At 50.9% G+C, this 23,932-nt stretch overlaps 3 protein-coding genes across 4 annotated transcripts; 1 reads left to right on the forward strand and 2 right to left on the reverse strand.

The window, feature by feature from the left end:
* Positions 1-317: 317 nt before the first annotated feature.
* On the forward strand, positions 318-12,475 carry ANKRD13A (ankyrin repeat domain 13A). Of its 2 annotated transcripts, XM_033075399.2 has the most exons (16): positions 575-662; positions 2,147-2,200; positions 2,765-2,897; positions 3,000-3,124; positions 3,560-3,605; positions 4,213-4,356; positions 4,731-4,926; positions 5,502-5,568; positions 6,498-6,579; positions 7,238-7,296; positions 7,906-8,042; positions 8,339-8,496; positions 8,928-9,029; positions 9,199-9,350; positions 9,567-9,631; positions 10,422-12,475. In XM_033075399.2, the coding sequence occupies exons 2-16, from the start codon at positions 2,192-2,194 to the stop codon at positions 10,624-10,626; spliced, it is 1,680 nt and encodes a 559-aa protein (XP_032931290.1). In that variant the 5' UTR covers positions 575-662; positions 2,147-2,191; the 3' UTR covers positions 10,627-12,475. The 2 variants fall into 2 exon arrangements, with proteins under 2 accessions (XP_032931289.1, XP_032931290.1); XM_033075398.2 differs by lacking the exon at positions 2,147-2,200 and having other exon boundaries at positions 318-662.
* Positions 12,476-13,440: 965 nt separating this feature from the next.
* C18H12orf76 (chromosome 18 C12orf76 homolog) lies at positions 13,441-15,549 on the reverse strand. The gene is made up of 2 exons (XM_042779836.1): positions 15,435-15,549; positions 13,441-15,352 (listed from the first exon to the last, which is right to left on the reverse strand). The coding sequence occupies exons 1-2, from the start codon at positions 15,532-15,534 to the stop codon at positions 15,267-15,269; spliced, it is 186 nt and encodes a 61-aa protein (XP_042635770.1). The 5' UTR covers positions 15,535-15,549; the 3' UTR covers positions 13,441-15,266.
* Positions 15,550-16,247: 698 nt separating this feature from the next.
* On the reverse strand, positions 16,248-23,932 carry LOC117004772 (sodium-dependent serotonin transporter-like). The gene is made up of 13 exons (XM_033075848.1): positions 23,698-23,932; positions 21,894-22,028; positions 21,596-21,815; positions 21,319-21,457; positions 21,000-21,134; positions 20,059-20,162; positions 19,267-19,394; positions 19,066-19,178; positions 18,686-18,817; positions 18,492-18,591; positions 18,182-18,282; positions 16,855-17,022; positions 16,248-16,640 (listed from the first exon to the last, which is right to left on the reverse strand). Exons 1-13 carry the CDS (start codon positions 23,870-23,872, stop codon positions 16,560-16,562), a joined length of 1,731 nt encoding a protein of 576 aa, XP_032931739.1. The 5' UTR covers positions 23,873-23,932; the 3' UTR covers positions 16,248-16,559.

Raw genomic sequence — 23,932 nt, forward strand, 5'->3', positions numbered from 1 at the left:
ACGGCCGGGGGAAGGCGGGGTGAGAGCAGCCAGCGCTGAGCGCTCCCCCCGCGCGGAAAGCAATGGGACAGCTGCGGGCGGGACGTTCCATCTGTCCGCCCGCAGAGGGGGAGGGGGAGCAGCTTCCGCTTTCCGTGCGGTTGTTGGTGGGGGTGGAGTGCGGGGGACCGCGAGGAGCCCCCCTGCTCCGGCCGCGCTGTGGTTCGTCCCAGCCGTCCCTGGAGGGACAGGGAAGAGGGACGGGGACGGCTGAGGGGGCGAGAGCGGGGAGACCCCCGGGAGCGGGGCTGAGGGGGCGCCGGGGGGAAAACTCTCGGGAACAGGGGGCGGCGAGCGGCACCAGGAGCAGGGGAGACCCCCGCGGTCTTGCATGGGGTTCCCCTTGGAGAGGGGTGAGGAGTTCATAGGGGGTTGTGGCCCAGGCGCGCACACCCACACCTGGGCCAGGTGGGTGCCGGCAGAGACGAGAAGCTGAAGGGGTCAGGGCTTGAGGAACTTGGGGATCTCCAGCATCCAGAGAGGGCAGAGCGAGGGGCCCTCCTGCTCCTCCGCAGGTGTGTGCCGGGATGAGCTCCCCTGGCGGGGCCAGCAGCGCCTTCCCCCTCCATGTCCTGGTGTGGAATAACGACTACAGGCGGCTGGACGAGGAGCTGCGGGACCAGGTAACGGGGCCCGGGCCCTGCGGGGGCTGCTGAGGGGGCTGGTGGCTGCAGAAGAGCTTGTGCCACACTGCGGGGCTTGGTGGCCCTCGCTCGCTGTTGTACCGGGGAGAAGCAGCCTGGCGGTGCTGCCAGGAGTGCTCACTGGGCTTGAGGGATCCCTGTGCTCGTTACCTGTTTATTTGTGGTGTGGGAGCGATGTGCAGAAGTGTAGGAATATGCTTTCATGTCAGGTACTAAACGCTGACTTCTTATCTTAAAGCTTTGCTCTGAGCACTCCAGTGCCTCTGCAGAAGAGCTCTTTAGAGAGTCTCTCAAAGAGACCAGCTGTGATGGACACTAATTAATTTATTAAAGCAATAAATAGTGTTTATTTTAATGGGAAGGCAATGTACAGCAAAGGTGGCTGCTGCTGCTGCAATCAAACCAGCCCCCATCTTGCTGAGCACCATCAGTTCTGATAGATTTGTTGCTGCCCAAGACTGGGGGCAGAGTTTTTATATTGGTTGGAATGTTTTCAGCATCTCTGGTAAAAAAAAAAAAAAAAAATGGATCATTGTTCCATGCTGGAGAGGAGAAAACACAAAGCTGTCCCCTCTGTGGGACATGATGACGTAAGGAAATGGCCTGAAAGCTGCAGAGCTTGAGCAGCAAAAATCCTTCTGGCTGAGCTGCTGTGGTAAAGCTCTGGCAGGGGCTAGAGTGAGGTACAGTTAATAGGCAGAGCTGATTAATTAATTATACCTGACACCACAAGTACGTGAGCCCAAGACCAGCTGTGCCACCTCCTGTCACCTGCAGCTCTAACGGTGCACCTGATTTACTAATTCCTGCTTAGAGCATGTTCCTACCCTGGGCTGGGAGAATCTTTGGAATGCAGTCACTTTTTACCTAATTTATGTCACCTTATGCATTAACAAAATCTTTAACCTCACTGGCACGTTGCTCCTGTGTGTTTATTTCTGACACCTCTGAGAGTTTGTGGTTAAATAGGGATCACTCAGCAGCTCCCACCTGTGGAATTCTGCTTCCTCCTTCCATTCCCTGTGGAAACCAGCAGTGTGTGAAGATGGATTGTGTCTCTTACCTCCTTTACTTGCTTTTAAGCACCTTTTTTATTTTTTGAAAGTATTCCAAAGATGTATTTCCCCCTGCTTCTTTGGGATGAGCTTCCTGCTGCCGGAGGGGCGCGTGAAGGGATCAAAGCTGGAGTGGCAAACGGGGTTGGGCATGTGGGGAGCAGGGAACAGCAAAAACACAGTGGGGAGGGACTCTTGGAGCCCTTTGGTGCTGCAGTGTTGGAGCTGTAGGAGGTGGGGAAGCAAATTAATTCACGTTCCACCCCAGAAGTGAAGAGAAGATGCTTTAAAGCGAAGCTTTTCCATTCTGTGTGAGATACTCTGACTTGAAGCTGCCAGATAACGCTGTTAACGTGCATAATAACCTTCCTTTCTCATTCTGCTATTGACTTTCCCCTTTTCCTTTAGTTATAGATGCTCTTCTGTTTCAAATCTCTAAGCTAATAGTGAGAAATGTGTAAGGTATGAGTATGTTGTGCTTGCATGTTTTGGATATTTGTGCCTGTGTAGTTTGTTTTTTTAATTTTAGTGACTTGTAGAGAATGCCCTCACTCCTCATTGTGCTGTGTGTGCTTTGTGGAACACCATCTGCTTCTGTCCTTTCCAAAAGTGCTGTCCAAAAGCTGTGTTGTATGCCCTGTTGCCTTTTTTTTTCCCCTTTCCCCCCCAATTTTGTTGTACAGTTTAAGCCCTCTGTGGGGTCTCAGCCTCTCGGTGATGCACAGGGACAAGAACTCCCATCTCCTCCTGAGCCTTCTGGGGGGGGACAGAGGGGAAATAAAGCCAGGAAAAGAAATGAGAGGCACCAACAAGAACTCCTGTCCTACAGTTTTTGTGTCATTTCATAGGCCCCGTTCTGCTTCTCCTTTTATTCACGTGGGGAAGCGAGACAGCCCCACAGAAGGGCAGTGCAGTGAAATTTGGGAGCAGATCCATGGGAATGGCAGGGAATGTTGATTCCTGGCTTAGCCCTCTGTTTGTGCAGGCTCTGCTGAGCTGCCTTGTTCCTCTCTCGGGCCCTGACAGGATGTTGACCAGCGGGATCCGCGGGGCCGGACCTTGCTGCACTTGGCCGTTTCCTTGGGTTACCTCGAATCTGCCAAGGTCCTCCTGCAGCACAAGGCTGATGTGACCAAGGAGAACGCGCAGGGATGGACGGGTAAGGACAGCCTGGGGTGTGATTCTTTCAGCAGCACGTGCTCTTTGTTTTTATGTGGAGTTTTGGTCGGCAAGCACGGTGACTGTGGATGGTTTCTTTCAGTTTTGCACGAGGCTGTCAGCACAGGGGATCCAGAGATGGTCCAGCTGATCCTGCAGCATCGGGACTACCAGCAGACCTCCATGACCCTCGGGGGAGTTCCTGAGTTGCTGCAGAAGATTAATGAGGTAATGATGTATTGAAGTGTAAACTCTCATTCCAGGCTGAAATCACTGCTTGAATTCTCCTTCAGGTAGTCCAGTTAGGTGAACTATTGCAATTAGCTGGGCAGCTGTGTTTTGTTTGCATATTCCACAGTGCTGAGGGACATGGAAGCTTTTCCTTGACTTTATTTAAATGCTTTGTCAGGTACTCCAACTTTGGAGGCTGAATCTTGAAGGCATTACTGCCCCTCCAGTAAAACAAGGAAGAACAGCTCCCCAGAAATCAGCAGGGGCAGGGCAGTGCCAGTTGTGTTTGCTACTTTCAGTTTCAGTTTAGCATTCACTTATCATTTTTCCAGTTCTGCTGTTCTTTTTTTATTCTCCTTTATCTAAAAGGAAATGCTGCACTGAATGTCAAACTATTTAATGAAGTATTCATCAGGTGTTTTCCTTCTGCAGACTCCTGACTTTTATGTGGAAATGAAATGGGAATTCACTAGCTGGGGTAAGAATCCTGCTCCTTGTTACCCATTCCAAGCTGTAAAAACGAGTTACAAATGTCCCACAACACAGGCAGGGAAATATCCACTCCTCTCCTCCATCTCAAAATGACCTCTTGTGCTTTTGTTGCACAATTCTTCTTTGTTTCCTGTTTATTTGGTTGGTTGCTTTTTGGTGGTGGAGAATTTAGCTGTTGTTGCAATTGCTGAAGACTTTTCTTGGGGTTTTTTCACCTGTTCCTGGTCATCCCCAACTGAAGTGGTTGTGTGTCATCTGTGGCTGTTTGGGAAGTGCCTGCTTTTCCCTGGAAGGAATGAACACAGGCCTCACAGCTGACTAAATATTTCAAATATCAAATCATTAGACTACTAGGTATGGGGTTTATGCCATTTCACACCTCTTAGTCTCAACAAAAATCTTCTTCCTTTTCATATTCATCTTTAAATTAGGCCGGTTTTGCCCTGAGCTGGTTGTTCTTAAAACTAAAGAAGATCAGTATCTCACCTCCTTTGGAATGACATCCAGGAGTGAGCAATCCCTGTGCTTGAGTTCATTTATTCTGTGCTGCACCTCCTGCACATTTTCCCTTTCCATTTCTCCTGTTTTTCCAGTGCCCCTGGTTTCCAGGGTGTGCCCGAGCGACGTTTGCCGCATCTGGAAGAGCCGGGCCAAGCTGCGCGTCGACATCACCTTGCTGGGCTTCGAGAACATGAGCTGGGAGAGGGGCAGGAGGACTGTCATCTTCAAGGGAGAAGGTAAAGGGTTCACCTGTCTGCACCACTCATCCCCCAGCACTGTGTGAGCACAGTGAGAAATGCTGATTTTACACAGAAAAGGCCTCTTGTGTTCTCGGAAGGTTTTATGCTTATGTTAGGTACTGTTTTATGATGGCTTAACTTCTTTGCTTTGAGTACATCTAAGGTAGAAATTTGATAATAGGGCTAAAAATTCAGTGTTTCACTGTTTCCCTTCTTACTTTCTGCTGCCCTACATATAAAAAATAATTGTAGTGCCATCTCCAAGTTTTGATCCCAGCTGAGTGCAGAAACGCTCGGGTTTGATACACAATATACCCACAGCTGGAGCACTTGCTGATTTTTGTAACTTGAAATGTGCCTTTTTCCACCAGACACCGGTGGCTGGGCAGAGCTCATCGAGATCAACCACGATGAGAAGTTTGTCACGACGGAGAGGTTTGAGATCTCCCAGCACATGAAGCGTTTGACGCTGGGATCGATGACACCCAAGAGGAAAGATGTGGAGAGGCGCCTTACAACTCCAATCATCAGCACGTGCCTTGACACCAAAAACATTGCTTTTGAGAGGTAAGACAGAGAGCTTCTCCTAGCAAATAAACATTTTTATGTTGTGCTTGAAAATAGATTTAATAACAAACTCGCAAAAGCTTTGAGCATTAAAACTTTTAGGGCTGGGTCTGAAATTACTGAAGCTTCATAAATCGCTAGATAAAGAAATTTGGGTTGGTCAAATTGCCACTATTGCAAAAAGTTCCCAGCTGAAAGAAATCACTGGTAGAAAACTTCCAGTTTATCATATTAAGGAGGATAGAATGATTAAGGTTGGAAAAGGCCTCTAAGATTGAGTTAATTGCTCACTGCAAATTTGCATTTTGCACAAATCCATGTGCTGAAACTGATGGACAAGAAGTTGGATTTGGTAACAACCAAGTCAACTCTCACATGAATACTTTAAGTAAATGTGCACAGTGTGTCTTTTAACAGACACATATTTGTCTGTCTTCATGACTACTCCTATTTAGCCAGGTGTCTGGGGTTAATAATCTGTCAAATGTTGTTTAAAATGAGATTTAGAAGAAGCAGCTGGGGGGTTGTGTAGAAATGCAGCTGTGTAGACACTTGTGGTGTTCCCTTTTTGTCAGAACCACATCTGGATTCTGGGTATGGAAGACAGAAAAATCAGAAGGTATCAATGGTTATGAAGCCAAGGTAAAGCCTGTTCTGTTCTTCTGACAGATCTTGCATCAAATTGAAGTCTGGCTGTGCTTTTCCTGTACTTCCTGATTATTTCAGGTCTTAAAATTCCTATTGGCACATTCATTGTGTTGCCAGCAGAATTGGGTTGGAGTGAGGAACTTCCAGGCTTGTGGGAAGGGTGGATCCCAGGAATGGGCAGGAATGTCACCAGGGGACAGAGGGGGATCAAAGAGGAGAGAAGAGGGACAGAAGGTTCAGCAGGGCTGCTCCCAGTCCTGCCCTTCCAAAGGCTGGCACTTGGCTCACACTTGAACATTGCCATTGTTTCAGTGGGTGAAAGTTGAGGAACCTGCTGATAACAGCACTGCAAGGCGCCAGCAGCCATGAGTGACATCATGGATTCATGAACTGGATTGCACCTGAGTCACAGCTGCTTAGGATGGTTCCACCTGACACTGCTTTTTGACCTCCATTTCACCTCAGTGAAATATTTTTCAAGGTGGCTTTACAGCCTAACTGTGGTAGGAATTGAGGTTCAGAATCACAAGATTTAATTTCCTCGATTCTGTGTTTGCTCTGGGTTTGGGAATTGGTGCAATAAATTGCATTTTGTAATTTCATTCACCAGAAGAGTAAGTACTGAGTAGCTTTTACATTTATCTGAAGGTTTTTCCTGGTAAGACTACAGGGCTGTTCAGCTGGACAGAGGGTTCATTAGTGTTCCTGCAGGACTAAATATAATTTCTGAGGTCCTGTAACTAATCTCTAATTAGAAATAGTGTTCCCTGATCTTCCTTTTTCATTCCCTTTTAAAATCTCTTGGAAATGCCTGTCTGGTGTTGAGGTGGGTTCAGTTGGTTTTGTGTACAGGATGTTTCACTGAGGAGTTCTTTCCTTAACCTGTGATCCTGCTTGGTTTTTGTTCCTGTGTTTTTTGTAAGGTCTACATGGCAAACAACGTGAACGTGATCACACGGATCAGAACAGAACATTTAACAGAAGAGGAGAAGAAGAGATATAAAGGTATCTTCCCCAGAGGAAAACTGGGAATAAATAAAACCCTTTGGCTCTCTGACACCTCCTCTGTGTCTGAAGAACTGGGCAGACAAACAAGGAAATTCTTTTCTTGCTGACTTGCTTTTCTTTGGTGTGTTCTGTGTCTGAGGCAGCTCATTATTTCACTCTTAACCTGCAGATGAACCTGGTTTTATCCCAGCTGTGTTTAGAGGAAAGAGAAACCCTTCAAACCTGTTGAAAGTTTACTGACAGTTTTAAAAGGCTGCACTTTTCCTGCCCTTACTTCATTTTGGCCATGGCTACATGATTCACAGAGGCTTTGTTTGCTTGGAATTTTTTGTTTTTTGGTCTACTAATTTCTTTTGATACTTGAATTAGAGCAAAGGGTGACCAGCCAGTAACTTCATATGGAAATTCTCCTACCCTGGAGCCACTGAGGCACTGGGACTCATAAAGGTGTCTGCTAATCATAGAAGCCACTGAAAATCTTTATTCTGTGTGTTGTTCCTGTTTTATACCATCAGCTCTAGGTCCTGGGCTTGTCTGGTAAAGCTCACAGGAGATCTGAACAACTTCCCTTTGGGTGGGAAGCCTGGCCTGAGTGCCAGTTTTACTGCTAATTAATACTAATGGCTGTTTTTGCCTTCCCTCCTGTTTCCTGAAGCTGACAGGAGCCCTCTGGAATCATTCCTGGGGACAGTAGAGCATGAATGTGGTGTTCAGGTGAGTGTCTGATGGCAGCACAGGTCACTGTGCCAGTAGGAATTCCTGGTGGTGGAGTCACTGGTTCCTTGCTTTGGCAGCAGTTTTGATTATGAGGTTTTCATTTCTCCTGAGCATGTTTTTTTTTTTTTTTTTTTGGTTGGAAATAGGTGAACTTCAAGATCCCTTCCAACCCAAACCATTCCATGATTCCACGTGGCTTTAGAAACTCCTTTGCTTCTAAGCTGCAAAAGAACAGTGGATAATGGATTTGCTGGCTCTCTGTCAGGATGGCATTGCACATTTACAGGGATTTAGAGATTTTGGGTTCAAATTCTCCATCCAAGTTTTGACTTTAGTAAAGGATTTGGAGCCTGGAAATGTTGTGGCTCATGTGTGTATTTCTGGTTGGTTTCCAGCTTTAAGTAGATTTTTTTCCTGTCTTTAAAAAGCTTGGAGATTTCTAACCTCAGTAAAACCAATCTGATAACAGCTGGTGTTTATGGCTGTGTGTCAGTGTGTCTGAAATAAGGAAGGAGTTGCTTCACAAAGGGTAAATTAAAAGTTTCTTGTAGTAGCCACTGTCTGTTTAGTACTTTTTAAGTTGTTTTTTCCTCTTTTTCCTTCTAGAGTACATCCAGGACAACAGAGTATGCTGCAACCAACAATCCCACTGCTATTACTCTGGAGGAATACTTCGACCCAGACTTTGATTTGAAAGGCAGAGACATAGGAAGACCAAAGGAAGTCACAGTTAGAACACAGAAGTGAGAAATACCATTTTAACTATTTCTAGTTCACCTCTTCTCAGTTATCTAATTCCTGGAAACTGTCTTTAGAAATATCCAGTGTGGTTTTTCTCCCCAGTTTTCAAATTAATCAGAAAAGAGATCTTGAAGTATTCAGCTGTAATCTATTTTTAATTCCACTGAGTTAAAGCAAACGTTTGGGCTGGTGCTGTAACTTGTTAGTAACCTCCTGTCACTGCCCAACTGCCTGTTTTGCTTTGCATCTGTTCCTAAACTGTGAATTTAGGATGTTTTTATCCCACTTTGTCTTTAAGATTTAAAGCAACCTTGTGGATGAGTGAAGAGTTCCCCTTGTCTCTTATGGAACAAGTCACTCCAATCATTGACCTGATGGCCAGAACCAGTGCTCATTTTGCCAGACTTAAGGATTTCATCACCCTGGAATTTCCACCAGGATTTCCTGTCAAAATTGGTAATATTCAGCAATTTTTATTGTAACATCTTGTCCATTTTTTTCCTTTGGTTTTGCAATGTATTATTTACAATAAAACACATTGGCCTTTCACTCATCTCACTGCTACCTAAAACATTGTTTTGTACATCTGGACTCAATTCAGAAATATCATTTTAATGACAATGTCATTTCTGTGAGAATGAGCTGTTGTCAGCCCCTTTCCTCTTAGCTTCAGTGCCTTACATTTGGCAAATCTTATTTTAAAATCAGAGATTTAGAGAGAGATTGAGACTTAACTAAAGCCACCTTTTTGGTGAAGTGAGTTCCTCTGTGCTCTGTCATTATAGGAAGCTTATTCTGGAATATATCCCATAAACATAAAGGGCTTGATGTAAGTGTGGAAGTGGAGTAGAAGTTCTCATTTTGACAGAAATCTTGTAATCTTCCAGAAATTCCCCTGTTTCACGTGCTGAACGCCCGAATTACTTTTGAAAATGTCAACAGCTGCAGGACAGCTGAGAGAACATCTGGAGGTGCACAGAGTGATGCAGGTGAGGGGTGGGAAGGTGCAGGGATCCCACCTTTTTACATCCCTGTCCCTGGAATGCACAGAGCAGAGAGAATCTGAACTGCAGTGTGTTACTGCAAAAACATCTTTTTTTTTCAGTCACAGCTTGTTACAAACAAGGCATGGTGTATTTTTATTTTTAACTTCTTCAGGTGCTAATTTTGAGGTTGACCAGTCAGTGTTTGAGATCCCCAAATCCTACCACATCCAGGATGATGGCAGGAACATCCATGTGCAGGATGAGGATAATGAGATCATGCAGTTTGCCATCCAGCAGAGCTTGTTGGAGTCTGGTCCAAACAAAGTAAGTGCTGGGATCTGTGCAGTGGCAGCTTGGGCAAGGGCTGTGCAGCAAGAGCTGAAGGAAACCAGTGGGATCAGTTTTTCTAAGATCTTAGAGGATAAAAATTGAAATACATTTATTTCAAAGAAGAAATAAAGGTGGGTTAAGGGTTACTTTCAGGGAGTTACTCTGCAGATCTGATAACTGCTGTGGAATTGTCTCTTTGCCCTTCTCTAGGAATTGGGAGTGCTTTCCAATGGAGCAGTTCCATATTCCTCAGGCTTCAACATGCAGTATCAGAAGTAAGTTCCTTTTTTCACATCAAACCATGCAGTGACAGAGCAAAAATACCCCCAGCAGTACCATGAAGCAATTTGGCTTTTTATTTTTGTGTGTGTATGAGTAGCAAATACACAAAACCCAAGGTTTCTTCTTGTGCTTCTTGCAACTTTTCCAAGAAACAAGAACTCCAAACTGGGCCTCTCTGGTTTATGTTGTGTAGTTCTTTCCAGCTGTGGGGCTGCTCTGTGCACAAAACAGATTCTTTACCCAGCAGAATAAGTTGAATATATGAAATAAGACTGGTTTTATACAAACCCAGTCCTTCTCTTCTGCTCTTAAAATTCTGAATTTGGTCCCTCTGTGTTGAATGTTTGGTTATTAGAGGCTGCACACTTCAAGGCAGCTCTTCTTTCTTTTCAAAATCCTTATGTAATCCTTAAAAACATAGATTTAATGACCCCTTAAAAGTGGGCTCTGGTGTCTGTGGAGTCTTTCTGCAGTTAACTGCAAAGAAACCAAGAGCTGAATCTTCTGAGTTTTTCTGAAAATCCTTTAAACCAGGTGAGGATGCTTTTAGGGACCCATTGAAAATATAACTGTTGGTATCTATGAAAGATTCAAAGGAATCCAGGTTTGACACTGGGAATTTTACAAGTCTTGGAACAGCTGCTCTCACATCCTCAAACTGTTTTCTCCCCTCTGGGAGATTTTCAGCTTGTGAGTCCTAAACAATTGCCAGGAAGGATCATTGCAACAAATACGAGACAGGCTCTGTCTCTTTTACTTCTCAAAGTTGTTCTTTTCCATCAGGGCACTGCAGGAGAGCTTTCTGACAGGGATCAGATCAGGGAACTCCCACAGCAGCAGCTCCAGTGAAACTTCCAGCTTTGAGAAAGACTTGCAGCTTGCCATGGAATTGTCTGTGCGGGAGCAGGAGGAGCAGGAGAAGCAGCGTCGGGAAAAGGAAGATGCAGAGCTTCAGCAAGTTTTACAGCTCTCTCTTGTGGAAAAATAACTCCTAAGTGACCTCCTGAAGCAAGGATGACCAAATCTGTGTAAAACTGAAGGTTTTCAGAGCTGTCAGTCTGAATACCACTCCTGGATTGCTTAAGGAAACATTTCACTTGCCTTCTAAGTTGGCATCAGCTGCAAAAACCTGATTTATTTTTGTTTGGGGGAAGTTCTAGATCACAGGACTCCACATTTGACTCCCCAACCATGCAGTCTTAGCTTTGAAGGAAATGTTTTTATCTAAATTTATTTATTGAAGAGCAGATGGAAATTTTGCTTTGCATCAGGATGTAGGATTGCAGTAAAGCTTGAAAGCCTGATTTATGGGGAGTTCAGGAGGGAAACTTCATTACTTACCAAAGAAATACTCATCTGCTTCATTATTTCTCAATAATTCAAAGCCATTGCCTGATTTTTCCAGCTGTTTCATGGGAGAGCATCTCCCTGCCTATACACACACGGTAGTTCATCATGACAGATGTTTCAGTTAGTTTTGTTTAGATGTGGTTATCTCTCCTCTAGTTACTGAGATTTTTGGCTTAAGAGGGATAATTTTATACTTGAACAGCTCATCTAAGCTCCAGATTCAACTAGTGCTTTCTGAAAAAGGACAAAACAAGCAGCCAGTAAAATTTTAGATGCTGAAATGGGACCATCTGTCCAGTACAGCAGCGTTTTCTGCAGTGATTCCAAACCAGCTCGTTCCCCTGGTCAGAGGGCAGCAAGAAATTAAGGGATGGATAGAGGTGCTTCTTTGGGATCTCTTGGTGTGCATGGCTCAGTGTGGGTGCTAAATGCAGCCAGGAAAAGAATTCAAGGGAGATTTTCATGTGTCCTTATTGAAAGAAGTTTTGATTCTGCAAGGGAAACGTGTGTTTGTTTTTTAAAACCCCAGCGCTTGTCCTCCATGTGAATACATCTATTTTTTTACCTGAATATTTTTATTGATTTTAAATCAAGCCACTAGGCCTACACTCATCAAACTGGTCTTGTAACAATTCCTAGGTCTGTTTTAACCAGCTTTCCTCAGGTTTTTGGCCATACAGGATCTTTGTAGCTCTTTTATCTGCACTTCTCTCGGTGTTTACAGTACTCACACTGTGACTCTCAGGTGCACTCCACAGGTACACGATGAACAGCCACAGGAAAGCCTTACAGCTGTTAAATGTGAGCAATATCCCTCTGCTCTGCCTGCCAGGGCTGGAGGAACCTTTGGTACAGCTGCTCTGAGCTTGTTCCTAACACTGCTCCTGTTCCTCAGGCAGTTCTGGGTGACCAACTATTCATTAACCAACGTAAAATCACTATAAAATGGACTTGATCATAACCAGTTGGTAACTTGGAACCCCGTTTTAAATGAATAATCCATTGTTTTACATAGGAAATGATCACAATTCCTTCAGGAATACACCAGGACTGGCCTCTCCACACTGGTTTTATTCCCTGGGACAAATTGCATCGCTAAAAACAACTTGTGTGCTGCACAGGGACAGTGGGCTGGGTTGGAATTTCTTTCTTTGCAAAGGGGATTCCTGTGCCTGTCAGAGTTGGGAAAAGGGAACAGGCCTCATGTTGAGCTCCTGCCAGGGTGGGAGGGAGGAGATGGAGCTGTGGGCATTCCTCAGTGGGAATAAAGAGTGCTGTTGCCTTTACAAACCCGTCTGCCTGGCATTGCCTGTCTTCTGCTAAGCATTTCAAAGGTTACAAGAGGGGTAAAAATAGCATTTTTCAAGCTGACTTGTTCTGGTTTTATATTTAAACTAAAGAACATTGAGCACTTTCAGTTGAAGTTTTGTTACGCTCCTGCTTCTTAGTCTGGGACTGTAAAATAAATTGGGTTTGCTTTTTTTTTTTTTAAATATTTGCTTATTTGTATTATTGCTAAAACTATAAGGCCCTGCTTCCCTCAGCCAGGTGCTGCTGCTCTTAAAGCCTGACTTAAACCTTTCAGTGTGAGATGGACAGAAAAACCAAAGGTACTGCACATTGCACCACACACAGGTGTTCTTTCTAACACTGCATTTGGAGTCTTTCTTACTACTTATCTGCCTTTCTTTTGTTGACTTTTTGTACATTAAAGTGACATTATCATCTGTGAAATTCCCCAAGATACTTCTGGCTTAGTATGAATCAGTCACATAATTCCCAGAACTACTTTTTGGAACATTTCCAGCCAAGTTTTGACTCTCCCTGTCTTGAAAAGGAGGGGATCAGTACAACACAGACATTAAGGGAGTGAAAAGCAGGAAACCCTATGAATTTCTCTTTGCACCTTCTTGTAAGAGAAGAGCAGAGGGTTCTGAGTATGTTTAATTTTGAGGCAAAGACTGTAACAAGAGTCCAGCCTCTCTCTCTCTGAGGCAGCTTGAGGCTGATGTAGGAAAGAAAAACTCAGAGTTACAAACACCTGTAGCTTCTAAAACTAACCAGCTTTAAAAGTCTTTAGGTTGATGCTGTTAGTTCCTGAAAGCTTTTTGTGCTTTTGACCCTATTTTTAAGGTTTTTTTTCTTTATTTGGAAACCCTTCTTATGCTGCTTTGGCTGAGTTTTGATTCATAGCTGAGCTGCTGGAAACTGCACAACTGTTGTAGGATGTGCCTCCATTGTGCTTTTAAACAACTCCTTGCTGACAAACATCCATGGAAATGTTTCCCCAGCACTGCCCTTCTGTTCCCTGGCTTCCCCCAGCCCTGCCATCCCACTAAAACCAAGGTAGGAGCTGTGAGGGGAGCAGAGAATCAGAACAGCCTCACCCCTTCACAGAGCTCCAGCCCAGTTAATAACAAACAGCACAGCCATGAATAAATAAGAGCTTGGATTGTTTACTGAGCGTTTTTATTTGTACAAAGAGGCATAGCAGGGAGTGAGGAATGAGAGCAAACAGGAATTCTGCTCCTGGGAATGCAGAGCTGGGGCTGGGAGCTTCACCATCCACCCCCACGAGCAGCACAGGCTGCAGGCCAGGCTTCACAGCGATGAAGGAGCGAGAAAAATCAGGAACACAGGGATCAGAAAGCAATAGAACAGTGCTGCTTGCTGCCTCACTCTTGGATTAACAGCTCCATCTGTTCAAGGGCAGGCTCACTCTGTCATTTCACAAAACAGAAAAAAAAAATCCCTGTGTCCTTCAAACAAAACAGAAAACACCTCAGATGCAGCACAAGGGCTTGGGAACAGGTCAACAACAATTAATGCTGAAAGTTAACATTTTAAAACTCTAAATAAATTACTAAGCAAAACACCCCTATGTTAAATATCAAAGTAATAATTAGTAAAATCCAGTTACTACTTGTAGCAGTGCAAAACAAAATAGCAGCATTGGTATGGAAATGGGATTCAGTGTAAACACTTGTTACTGAAACTGCATAAAATGGGTCTGGCTGGAGCTCAAACATTTCCAGAGCATCTGCCTGGCTTGCAGACCTTTGGAGGCTCCTGTTTGCAGGAGGACAGCGACCAGCACGTGCTGGAATCCCTCACCTGCACCCCAGTTCCCAACAGGGCTGGTGTGATGGGAGGCTATCTGGGGCTTTTTAGCCAGGAGTTAAAGCAAATAACGTTGGGAAGGAGAAGCCTGGCACGGGAAAATCACAGCAGGATCAGTCACACATCAGCGTTTCTGCTCAGAGGCAGGAACGGACCAGACCCCCACCCACTGCTGGCTGGGTCACCGAGCTTTTACCTTTGGAATATTTTTAAATGGGACCTTAAAGCTCATCCTGTTCTACCCCCTGCCCTGACAGGGACACTCCCACTACCCCAGGTTGCTCCAAACCCCGTCCAACCCCCAGGACTCAGCGTTCAAACGAGGACCTGAATTAATCAGAAAGCAAAAAGTAGCGGTGGTGTAACTGAGCACGTGGAGCTGCTCCTCGGACAATGTCCCCAAATCTCGCCTCGTTCTTGTGACAACCCAGGCCCTGCACGTCCCAGGGATGGTCTCAAACACATCGGTGTCGGATCAGCCTCGCCAAAACGCTGGGATTTGGGAAGCAGGAGCGTTGCTCCAGCCCCTGCTCCGAGCCAGACGGGTTTGCTGCGGACACACCTCGAGCAGCTCCAGGAGTGTTTGCTGAGGGAGGGGGAGATTCCCAGCGCCCGGCACCACCACTGCTGGAAGCCACATCACGATGGAGCCAGGTGATACAGCACGGGCAGAGATGGGCGAAAAGCCGCGCTCGCATCCTCAGCGCATCCCCAGCAGCTCAGGGGAGCGGCGGCAGGACCGTGGGTACCGGAGAGGAGAACCGGGCTGGACCGGAGCAGTGCCGGGATGGTGGAGAGGAGAACCGGGCGGGACCGGGGCAGAGCTGGGATGGTGGAGAGGAGAACCGGGCTGGACCGGGGCAGTGCCGGGATGGTGGGTACCAGACGGGAGAACCGGGCGGGACCGGAGCAGTGCCGGGATGGTGGGTACCGGAGAGGAGAACCGGGCGGGACCGAAGCAGAGCCGGGATGGTGGGTACCGGAGAGGAGAACCGGGCTGGACCGGAGTAGAGCCGGGATGGTGGGTACCAGGTGGGATGCAGCATTCTCTGGATGCCCCGGGAGAACCGGCAGGACTGAAGCGGTGCTGGGATGGTTGGTACCAGCTGGCAGAACCGGGTGGGATGCAGCATCCTCTCGATGCATTCTCTCGCTCCGCTACCGCCGCCGGACGGGCCGGTAGACACAGATGGCCATGAGGATGATGGTGAGCAGGAGAGCGCTGAGGATGCTGCCCAGCAGCACTGCGGCGAGAAGAGAAAGAACATTAATTAAACACTCCCTGAGCAACTCCCGAGCCCGCGGTCGGTGTCCCCCGCTCCTCACCCAGGTTCTGGTGCTGCAGCACAGCGTAGGGCCGGCTGCGCTCCGCCGGGCCCGGGGACAGCGGGGACAGCGCCCAGCCCCGCGCCGCCGCCAGCCCCATCGCGCCCGACACAGCGCGGACCCCGCCGGGCTTTGTGCACCGGGCCCGGCCCTGCCCCTTCCTGCCGCCCGCCCCGCCCCGGGACCGGCCTTCCGGGAGAGCGGGGCGACGGAGCGGCACCGGGGAAGGCACCGGGAACGGGAGCGGCACCGGGAACGGCACCGGGAGCGGCACCGGGAGCGGCACCGGGAACGGCACCGGGAGCGGCACCGGAGCGGCTCCGCTCCGCTCCCGGCCCGGGGAGACCCGCGCGTCCCCCCGTCGTGTCCACCCCGCGTGTCCCGCACCCCCGTGGGCTTCTGCTTCTTCTTCTTCTTCTTCTCGCCGCCAGCCCCGTGGTGTCCCCCCAAGCCCCCGCTGTGATGACCGTGCGCTCTTTTAGGTGTTTTATGAACCCCAAACACCGAGGAGCGGTGATGCTGCACTGAGAGCCACGGCGGTGTTTGATTCACATGAACCCAGGGATGCCTCACCCCGATTTAGGATTTGGTTTTAACATGAGGTATATTGGGGTCTTTCGCTGTCCAAATCCCCGGCAGGAGGCACCGACCCTCTCGGCTTCGGCAGCACCTGGGAGCCACCATCGGGCGATTCCCCCGCCGGATTTTGGGTGTCTGTAGCAGGACGAGGTGTGTCTGGACAGCGACAGCGACTGTCCCGCAGCCCAGCCCGAGTTCTAAGCACTCCACGCACACAGCACGACGAGCTCCGGCTCCTCTCCCTCCCATCACCTTTATTTTCCAAACACTCACGGCACAGCTACAGACATGCACGGAGGCAATTCCCCCATCTGCTCCGGGAGCTGGGGTTCTCCTCCACCCCCGGGGTGTTTGGCCCCTTGGTTTCCAGCGGTGATCCCGTTCTCCCTGCCGTGGCTCGCAGGTTTTCCTGCCAGCAGCGAGGACGGGACGCGCCGCTTCCCCGGGATGCTCGTGGCGATGCCAGGTGCTGTCCGTGGTGAGGAGTAGCTGTCCCATCGCTGTGCCAAGGAGCGATCCCGAGCGGTGTCCGTGTCCCCGGCTGCCCTACAGGACGGGGGCCATGCCCACCCCTTCTGCCTGGGGGGCTCGCGTGGTTTTCTCGGGCCGAATGCAGACAGCGAGGCGCTGAGCGAGACACAAAACACACACAAAAAAAAGGCGTCTCCTTTTTCTCCTTCCTGCTGCTCTCTCCGAGCCCTTCCCAGCAGCTCTCCCGGTGGGATTTAATTGCCGGACAAACTGAGAATGCATCAGCCACTCGCCTGGGGCTCACCCCAGTGGGGTCCCTGCCCACCCCAGCCCACCCAGGAGCTGTGGGATTGCCCACCCTGCTCCTGACCTGCTTGAGGGATCCCGGTGTCCAGACGAGCTTGTACACCATGTAGAGGGGGATGCAGATGAAGGACGATGCTCCGATGAGGAATCCCACGGAGATGCTCCACTCGGGGTATTCGTAGTCAAACAGGCTCAGGGGTGGCTGGTCCAGGAGGGAGCTGATGACGATGAACTGCAACGAGCAGAGCCACAGGAGCCTCCAGTCCTGGGAACAGCTTGGGCCACTCACAGCAAGACAGGCATTGAAGGGCTGGAGTGTGGGAAGGGTCTGAGGGAGCTGGAGGGGCTCAGCCTGGAGAAAAGGAGGCTCAGGGACAATTCCCTGACAGGAGGGTACAGCCGGATGGGGTTTGAACTCTGCTCCCAGGGAACAGGGGACAGAACCAGAGGAAGTGGCCTCAAGTTGTGCCAGGTTATGTTGTACATCAGGGAAAATTTCCTCACCAAAAGGGGTGTCCAGCCCTGGCACAGCTGCCCAGGGCAGGGTGCAGTCCCCATCCCTGGAGGGATTTAACGGATGTGTCGATGTGGGCCTTGGGGACATGGTGGCCTTGGCAGTGCTGGGTAATGTTTGAACTCCTTGATCTTAGGGGGCTTTTCCAACCTAAATAATTCTCTGATCTCCCCAGCCCTGGTACCGATGACAGGATGGAACAAGATGATCTTTAGGGTCTCTTCCAACCCAAACCATCCCGTGATTCCATGATTCTATGAACACCATCCACGTCCTGCTGCTCCCCCTGTTGTCCCAAATCCCAGCCAGCCTGGCCATCACAGGGACATCTCCCTCTGTCTGACAAGCCCTGTGAGCCAGCGAGGGCTGCTCAGCCCCGTGCTGAAACAAAACTGTTTGCTGTGTGCTTTGATGATAATACTCCTCTCTTAATAACCAGGGCAAAGCGCTTAGAGCCATAATTAATCCTCACAAGGCCTCTTCTCCTGCAGATCTGCTGAGATTAGACCCCTCTGCCGACAGCAGCCTTTGAAGTGCCGTGGGAGCTGGCATTTCAAAGGGACAGATCCAGCCCAGCACACGGGAGATGGACCCGTGGCCAGCCCTGCCAGGGATGCTGTGTGCTGGGGGGATGAGACAAAGCTGAGCTTGCACCCATGTGAGCACCCAGCTTTGCCCTGGAGCTGTGGAAAAGGCTGGAAAATGAACTTCCAGCTCTCTTTCTCAGTGAGGTCCTGGGGCTGTGGGCACTGTGGCTGGAGCAGCAGCGTGGGGAGGGCTGGCAGGAGGTCCCACAGCCCTGTCCATTCCTGGCAGCTTGGTCACCTCGTGTGAGTGAGAGGGGAGTTATCTATGGCACAGGGAGCTGGATACTCACTGCCAGCAAGGCTGGGCTGATGGCAACCCAGCACAGCTTCCAGAAGAGCCCTGGGGTGAAGCCCAGCATGGCCTTGACGTCGTGGGAGAACCTCTGGATCCCTGCCACAGGAGAGAGAGCATTCACAGCCCCGGGATCCCTCTGGGGACGTGGGTTCAGGGCTGTCCACACAGACACAGCACCCTCTGTTCCCATCCCATCCCAGGAGCCACACACAGCACCCAGTGCCCGGGATTTACTCACCTGTGCAGGGTCACACCCCCATGGAGGTGCCCACAGGGTGTTTTCTGTGGCAGAGGCAGTTCCTTACCATAAAACCAGGAGACAGCGATGGTTTCCAGGAGCACCACGGCCAGGATGGAGCAGCCGGCGCCGAACTCCTCCAGCAGCTTCACCACGTAGGCTCCCCCCTGCAGCAGCACGGGGAGGGGGAGGCTGAAAACCCCACAGGGATGAAGGAGGAGGGTGTGGGGGCCAGGGCAGGGTGGTGCCAGTGGAACTCACGTAGGTGAGGGTGCTGAGGGAGCCCAGGAAACAGACTGTGATGAGGCCAAGGACGAAGAGCTCCCGTCGCCCTGCCAGGACCTGGGGGTACTCGTCCATCACGGCCGTGATCACGGCCTCCAAGCCTCCAAACTGCAAAGGAAATGCTGACATGGGGTGGGGAAAGGGATGTGGGGACAGTCCTACTCTCCAAGAAAATCCACATGGCAGAGCGGGGATGTCCCATCCTCCCATCCCATCCCATCCCATCCCATCCCATCCCATCCCATCCCATCCCATCCCATCCCATCCCATCCCATCCCATGGCCATAACTCCCCTTGTCACCCCACAATCAGCCATGGGACATGGCCACCCCCCGTTGGAACTGTCCTGCTCCTACCGTGCTGTCCAGCCCCAGGGTGATCATCATCAGGAAGAAAATGATGGCAAAGAAGGTGGATCCCACCATGTTGGCAATTGCTTCAGGGTAGGTGATGAAGAGGAGGCTGGGCCCTGGGAGGGGACACTGGCTTGGTTGGCTGTTCCCTGGCCTTGGGGGTGGGAATTCTCTTGGGGAAGAGGCTGCTGGAGGGAGGAGAACCTTTATCTCTGGCGACATCCTCCACCTCCACGTCCCTCATCTCGGCCATGTAGCCCAGCACGGTGAAGATGACGAAGCCTGAGAGGAAGCTGGTGAGGCAGTTCACAGCACTGGTGACAAGTGCATCCCTGGAAGGCAGAAAAGAGGCAGAGACCCCACTCCAGATCAGCCCTCACCCTGCTCCAGCTGCCCTGGCCTTCCTCATCTCCAGTTCCCTCTCCTGGTGCCTCACACCAAAACCATCAGGGAAATGGGGAAAGATGCCCAGCCTGCAGCCCTGGGGATCAGGAGCTGTTAGGATGCGGCAGTGGGGATCAGGAGCTGTTGGGATGTGGCAGTGGGGATCAGGAGCTGTTGGGATGTGGCTGTAGGGATCAGGAGCTGTTGGGATGTGGCTGTAGGGACCAGGAGCTGTTGGGATGTGTCAGTGGGTATCAGGAGTTGTTGGGATGTGTCAGTGGGTATCAGGAGTTGTTGGGATGTGGCAGTGGGGATCAGGAGCTGTTGGGATGTGGCTGTAGGGACCAGGAGCTGTTGGGATGTGGCAGTAGGAATCAGGAGCTGCTGGGATGTGGCAGTAGGAATCAGGAGCTGCTGGGATGTGGCAGTGGGGACCAGGAGCTGCTGGGATGTGGCAATGAGGCACAGGAGCTGTTGGGATGTGTCAGTGGGTATCAGGAGTTGTTGGGATGCGGCTGTAGGGATCAGGAGTTGCTGGGATGTGGCAGTGGGGACCAGGAGCTGCCAGAACATTCCTCCACTGCAGCTGTGCCCATGGGGATGGGCCCTCACCTGTAGCAGTTGTTGTGGAAATGGTTGTAACTGGCCAGAGCAAGGAGGACTCCAAATCCAGGGCCCAAGGAGAAGAAAATCTGTGCAGCAGCATCCACCCAAACCTGGAGGGAAAAACACCAGGGCAGAGGGTCCTTGGGGATGGGGTGGGGCTGTTCCCCACAGTACCAATGGCATGGGCACCCCATGGCACAGGGGTGGGGCTGTGCTGGCAAATGTGTCCAGACCCCCTCTCCTGCCTGTCCTGTGCCCCCAGGAGATGTCCTGGGAGCCCAGGAGCTGCTGTGGCATGGAGTGAGCTCCTTCCCACCCTGGGGTCTGCAGCAGCAGCACTCAGCAGTGACACCCCTGCTCGCCCACGCTGGAGCAGGGATGGATGGAGGGGAGCCCCGAGCCTGCCCAGCACATCCAGCACAGCCCTCATTACCTTTAATGAGAATTCTCAAGTGCTGCCTGGTAATTACCCACAGGAAACCCATTGTCAGCCCAGGGGGGAGCACAGCACAAACAAAACCGGCCAGAATGAGATGGGTGATTCAATTATGGATTTACATTTCCAAGAGCCTGCCCAGGGCACCTCTGTTTCTGTGGGAACAAGGGCCCCATTCCCTGTGGTGGGGCAGGGTTGGGTGGGTGTCCTGGGGTGAGTTCTGGGTGCTGCCATGCCCAGATGGGTGGGTGGGTGTCCTGGGGTGAGTTCTGGGTGCTGCCATGCCCAGATGGGTGGGTGGGTGTCCTGGGGAGGGTTCTGGGTGCTGCCATGCCCAGATGGGTGGGTGGGTGTCCTGGGGAGGGCTCTGGGTGCTGCCATGCCCAGATGGGTGGGTGGGTGTCCTGGGGAGGGCTCTGGGTGCTGCCATGCCCAGATGGGTGGGTGGGTGTCCTGGGGTGGGTTCTGGGTGCTGCCATGCCCCGGGCAGGGGGTCCCACCGTGCACTCACTGCAGTGCTCAGGAGCTTGCCCCAGTCTGGGCGCAGGTAGAAGACAACTCCTCTCCAGGCTCCAGGCAGGGTGGCCCCTCGGATGAGCAGGATGAGCAGGACAACGTAGGGCAGGGTGGCTGTCACCCACACCACCTGGGGGGAGGCAGCTGTCACCCCACGGCACCACCCAGCACCCAAATCCCCATGCTGGGCTCACTCAGGGTGGCCTCAGGGCAGGGGTTGAGGAGGAGGTGACATTCCCTCTTCCACACTCAGGTGGGTGGCAGGACCCTGCTGGGTGATGGGTCCCTCCTGCCCTGTCAGGAGCCCTCCTCACCTTCCCAGAGGTTTTCACCCCTTTCCACAGGCTGAAGTAGACGATGGTGAAGATGAGGAAGAGGCAGAGGAGCAGCTGCCAGCGGATCCCCCCGATGTCATACAGACCCCCCGATTTCTGGATCTCCAGGACCTTCCTCCTGCAGACAGGAATCCCCATGGGCAGGAGCAGGCTCAGCCCCAGACAGGCATCCCACGAGCTCCTCAGGAGCATTCCCACCTCAGAGCCTGCTCCCAGGGACGTGCCCAGCTCCCACCATCCACATCCACGCACTCACGTGTAAAACTCCTCGGCAGGGGACCTGGAGAAGTTGGTCCAGGTCACGTTGCTCTTCCCAAAGTAGTTGGTGCAGTCAGGGGTGTTCCAGGGGTTGTCACAGCTGGCCCAGGGCAGGGTGCCCGAGAAGGAGGAGTAGAAGTAGTAGAGAGCCCAGGCAATGATGGTGTTGTAGTAGAAGGAGACGTAGAGGCCGATGATGCAGATGGCAAAGCCGATGCCTGGGAAGGGCAGGGCTGGGCTCAGCCCTGGGACACGGCCTGGGGGTGACAGTGTCACCTGGGCTGGGGGTGTCTCACCTTTAAAGATGGGGCAGATGCGTTTCCAGATGGGGATGGCGCCTGTCCTGTGGAACTGCCCCAGGGCCAGCTCCATGTAGAAGAGGGGCACCCCCCCAAAAACAGCCATCAGCGTGTAGGGGATGAGGAAGGCTCCTGCAGGGTGGGGAGCACAGCAGGGTGAGCACCAGGCAGCTGGGGCACCACGGCATTGTCACCTCCCTCCCTCCCTGCACTGCCCCAGCAGGGTGGGATGTGTTTTTGAGATGCTTTGGAAATGATCTGGTCAGAGGAGCTCGGAGATGTGAGACCCTGCTCGGTGTTCCAGCCTCCTGGGCTCCCAGGACAGCCCTGCTGGAGTCCCAGCCCTTGCTGGGGAGGCACCGTTTGGCCAGGATGGAACAAAGAACCACACAAATCATTGGGGTGCAGGGGAGGGGACACCCAGCACCCCTCAGGTCTGGAAGAGTTTTGGAGGAAAATCTGGCTGAAAATGCACAGCCACCCCAAGACACATAATTAACGCTGCAATCTGCATTATTCATGACATCCTCATTTTTACTGGGGCTACACTTGTACCCCATGGAGCTTTTGGAAGTGGAACTGCTCTCTGAGTTCTGCTGGGATTAGTTAATTTAACCCCCACGGCTCCTCCCTCTGACAGATGTGTGTGTGGTGCAGCATCCCCAGCACCCCAACATTCCCAGTATCCCCAGTATGCACCCCTAGCATCCCTAGCACTCCCACTATTCCAAATATCCCTGTCCAGTATCCCAAATATCTCCTGCACCCTCCTGCAGCCCCCCTGTCTGCCTGGCAGCACTGACCCAACAGGACCAAGTATTTTCGGGATTTTCCTTCCAAGAAGAGCCCAGGTTGTGCTGGTCCATCCCAGTGCTCCCCCTCCACGGGGCTGTGCTCCCCCAGAGCTGCTCCCTGAACTCCTCACCCTCCCGTGTGTGTGGGGCAGGTGGAAACCTCCCACCCGAGCCACAGGCTCAGCTCTGCTCCCAATCCCACAGGAACAACTCACAAATAACTGTGTTTCAACGTGGGCACCTGGGATCCACAGTTTCGCCTTGAGTATGGAACTAATTATCTCTTTCTAATTTTCCCAAGCAGTAGAGGATGCTCCCTGAAAGCCGACTTTGGCAATTAAATCCGCTGTGCTTTCCCAAACAGCACAAAATTCTCATCCCTCCTTTTTCATTTCCATGTGAGGGGGGTTTCTATCCTGCTCCATTCCAAGCAATTTATTTAGTTGTCGTTTACTGAAGGTTTTTCCCATCGTGGTGTTTCTGTGCCTTTGCTTTCCATCGATCCCTGCTCGTGGGGTCCAGCCCTGCCAGGATCCACAGCAGGAGGGTGGGATGCTCGTGAGGATGATTTCAAACCACCCCAAAGGGCAGCTGCCCAGAGTCCCAAAATCATGAAGTGTGTGAACCTCCCAGCCCAAATTTACGGATCTTAATCCTTTTTTTGCAGTTTGGACCATGCTAATTCTCCCTTTGTAATCCTAGAGCAGCTAACGCACCTCTAATCCCACTGGGAAAGGAGAGAAAGATCAGGAAAGGAGGAAAGCACCCCAGGGAACGAGGATGGAGGGAGCGGAGGAGGATTTTGAATGAAGAAAAACACAAACAGAAAAGAGACAGATGTCGGGAGAAGTTGGGTCGGTCTCTGAACCGCCCTGTCTGAAGTGGAGCAGCTGGAAACAAAGAAAGAAAAGAAAGAGTGAATTTTTCAGGGTGGGAAAGATGGAAAATGAGGAAAAAGGCATATTTTCTCCAAAAGAAGAGTGAAATAAGCCCGGTGGTGTCCTTACCCCCTCCGTTCTGGTAGCAGATGTAAGGGAACCGCCAGACGTTGCCCAGGTCGACGGCGAATCCGATGACGGAGAGGAGGAAATCCATCTTTTTACTCCACTTGTCCCTGGGGTGGGAGCGGGGCTTTGGGGGTGCAGGGCTGGCGGGGGGACCCAGGCAGGGCTGCTCTGCCATGCTGCCACCCCGGCAAATCCTGCAGGATTCAGGCTGAGCAACTTGGGGCCGGGAAGGATT

This window comes from Catharus ustulatus, chromosome 18 (genome assembly GCF_009819885.2).
Source record: "Catharus ustulatus isolate bCatUst1 chromosome 18, bCatUst1.pri.v2, whole genome shotgun sequence".
In the NCBI taxonomy this organism is placed as follows: domain Eukaryota; kingdom Metazoa; phylum Chordata; class Aves; order Passeriformes; family Turdidae; genus Catharus; species Catharus ustulatus.

Excerpts from the sequence above, each read along its gene's own strand:
- C18H12orf76 (XM_042779836.1), bottom strand. The coding sequence starts at position 15,534 with ATGGGGCTGGCGGCGGCGCGGGGCTGGGCGCTGTCCCCGCTGTCCCCG. Across the intron at positions 15,353-15,434 it reads GCTGCAGCACCAGAACCTGG|TGCTGCTGGGCAGCATCCTC; the intron begins GTGAGGAGCGGG and ends TTCTCGCCGCAG.
- ANKRD13A (XM_033075398.2), top strand. The coding sequence starts at position 567 with ATGAGCTCCCCTGGCGGGGCCAGCAGCGCCTTCCCCCTCCATGTCCTG. Across the intron at positions 663-2,764 it reads ACGAGGAGCTGCGGGACCAG|GATGTTGACCAGCGGGATCC; the intron begins GTAACGGGGCCC and ends GGGCCCTGACAG. Across the intron at positions 4,357-4,730 it reads TGTCATCTTCAAGGGAGAAG|ACACCGGTGGCTGGGCAGAG; the intron begins GTAAAGGGTTCA and ends TTTTTCCACCAG.
- LOC117004772 (XM_033075848.1), bottom strand. The coding sequence starts at position 23,872 with ATGGCAGAGCAGCCCTGCCTGGGTCCCCCCGCCAGCCCTGCACCCCCA. Across the intron at positions 21,816-21,893 it reads CATCTGCCCCATCTTTAAAG|GCATCGGCTTTGCCATCTGC; the intron begins GTGAGACACCCC and ends TGCCCTTCCCAG. Across the intron at positions 18,818-19,065 it reads CCCTGGGGCTGGACAGCACG|TTTGGAGGCTTGGAGGCCGT; the intron begins GTAGGAGCAGGA and ends TTTCCTTTGCAG.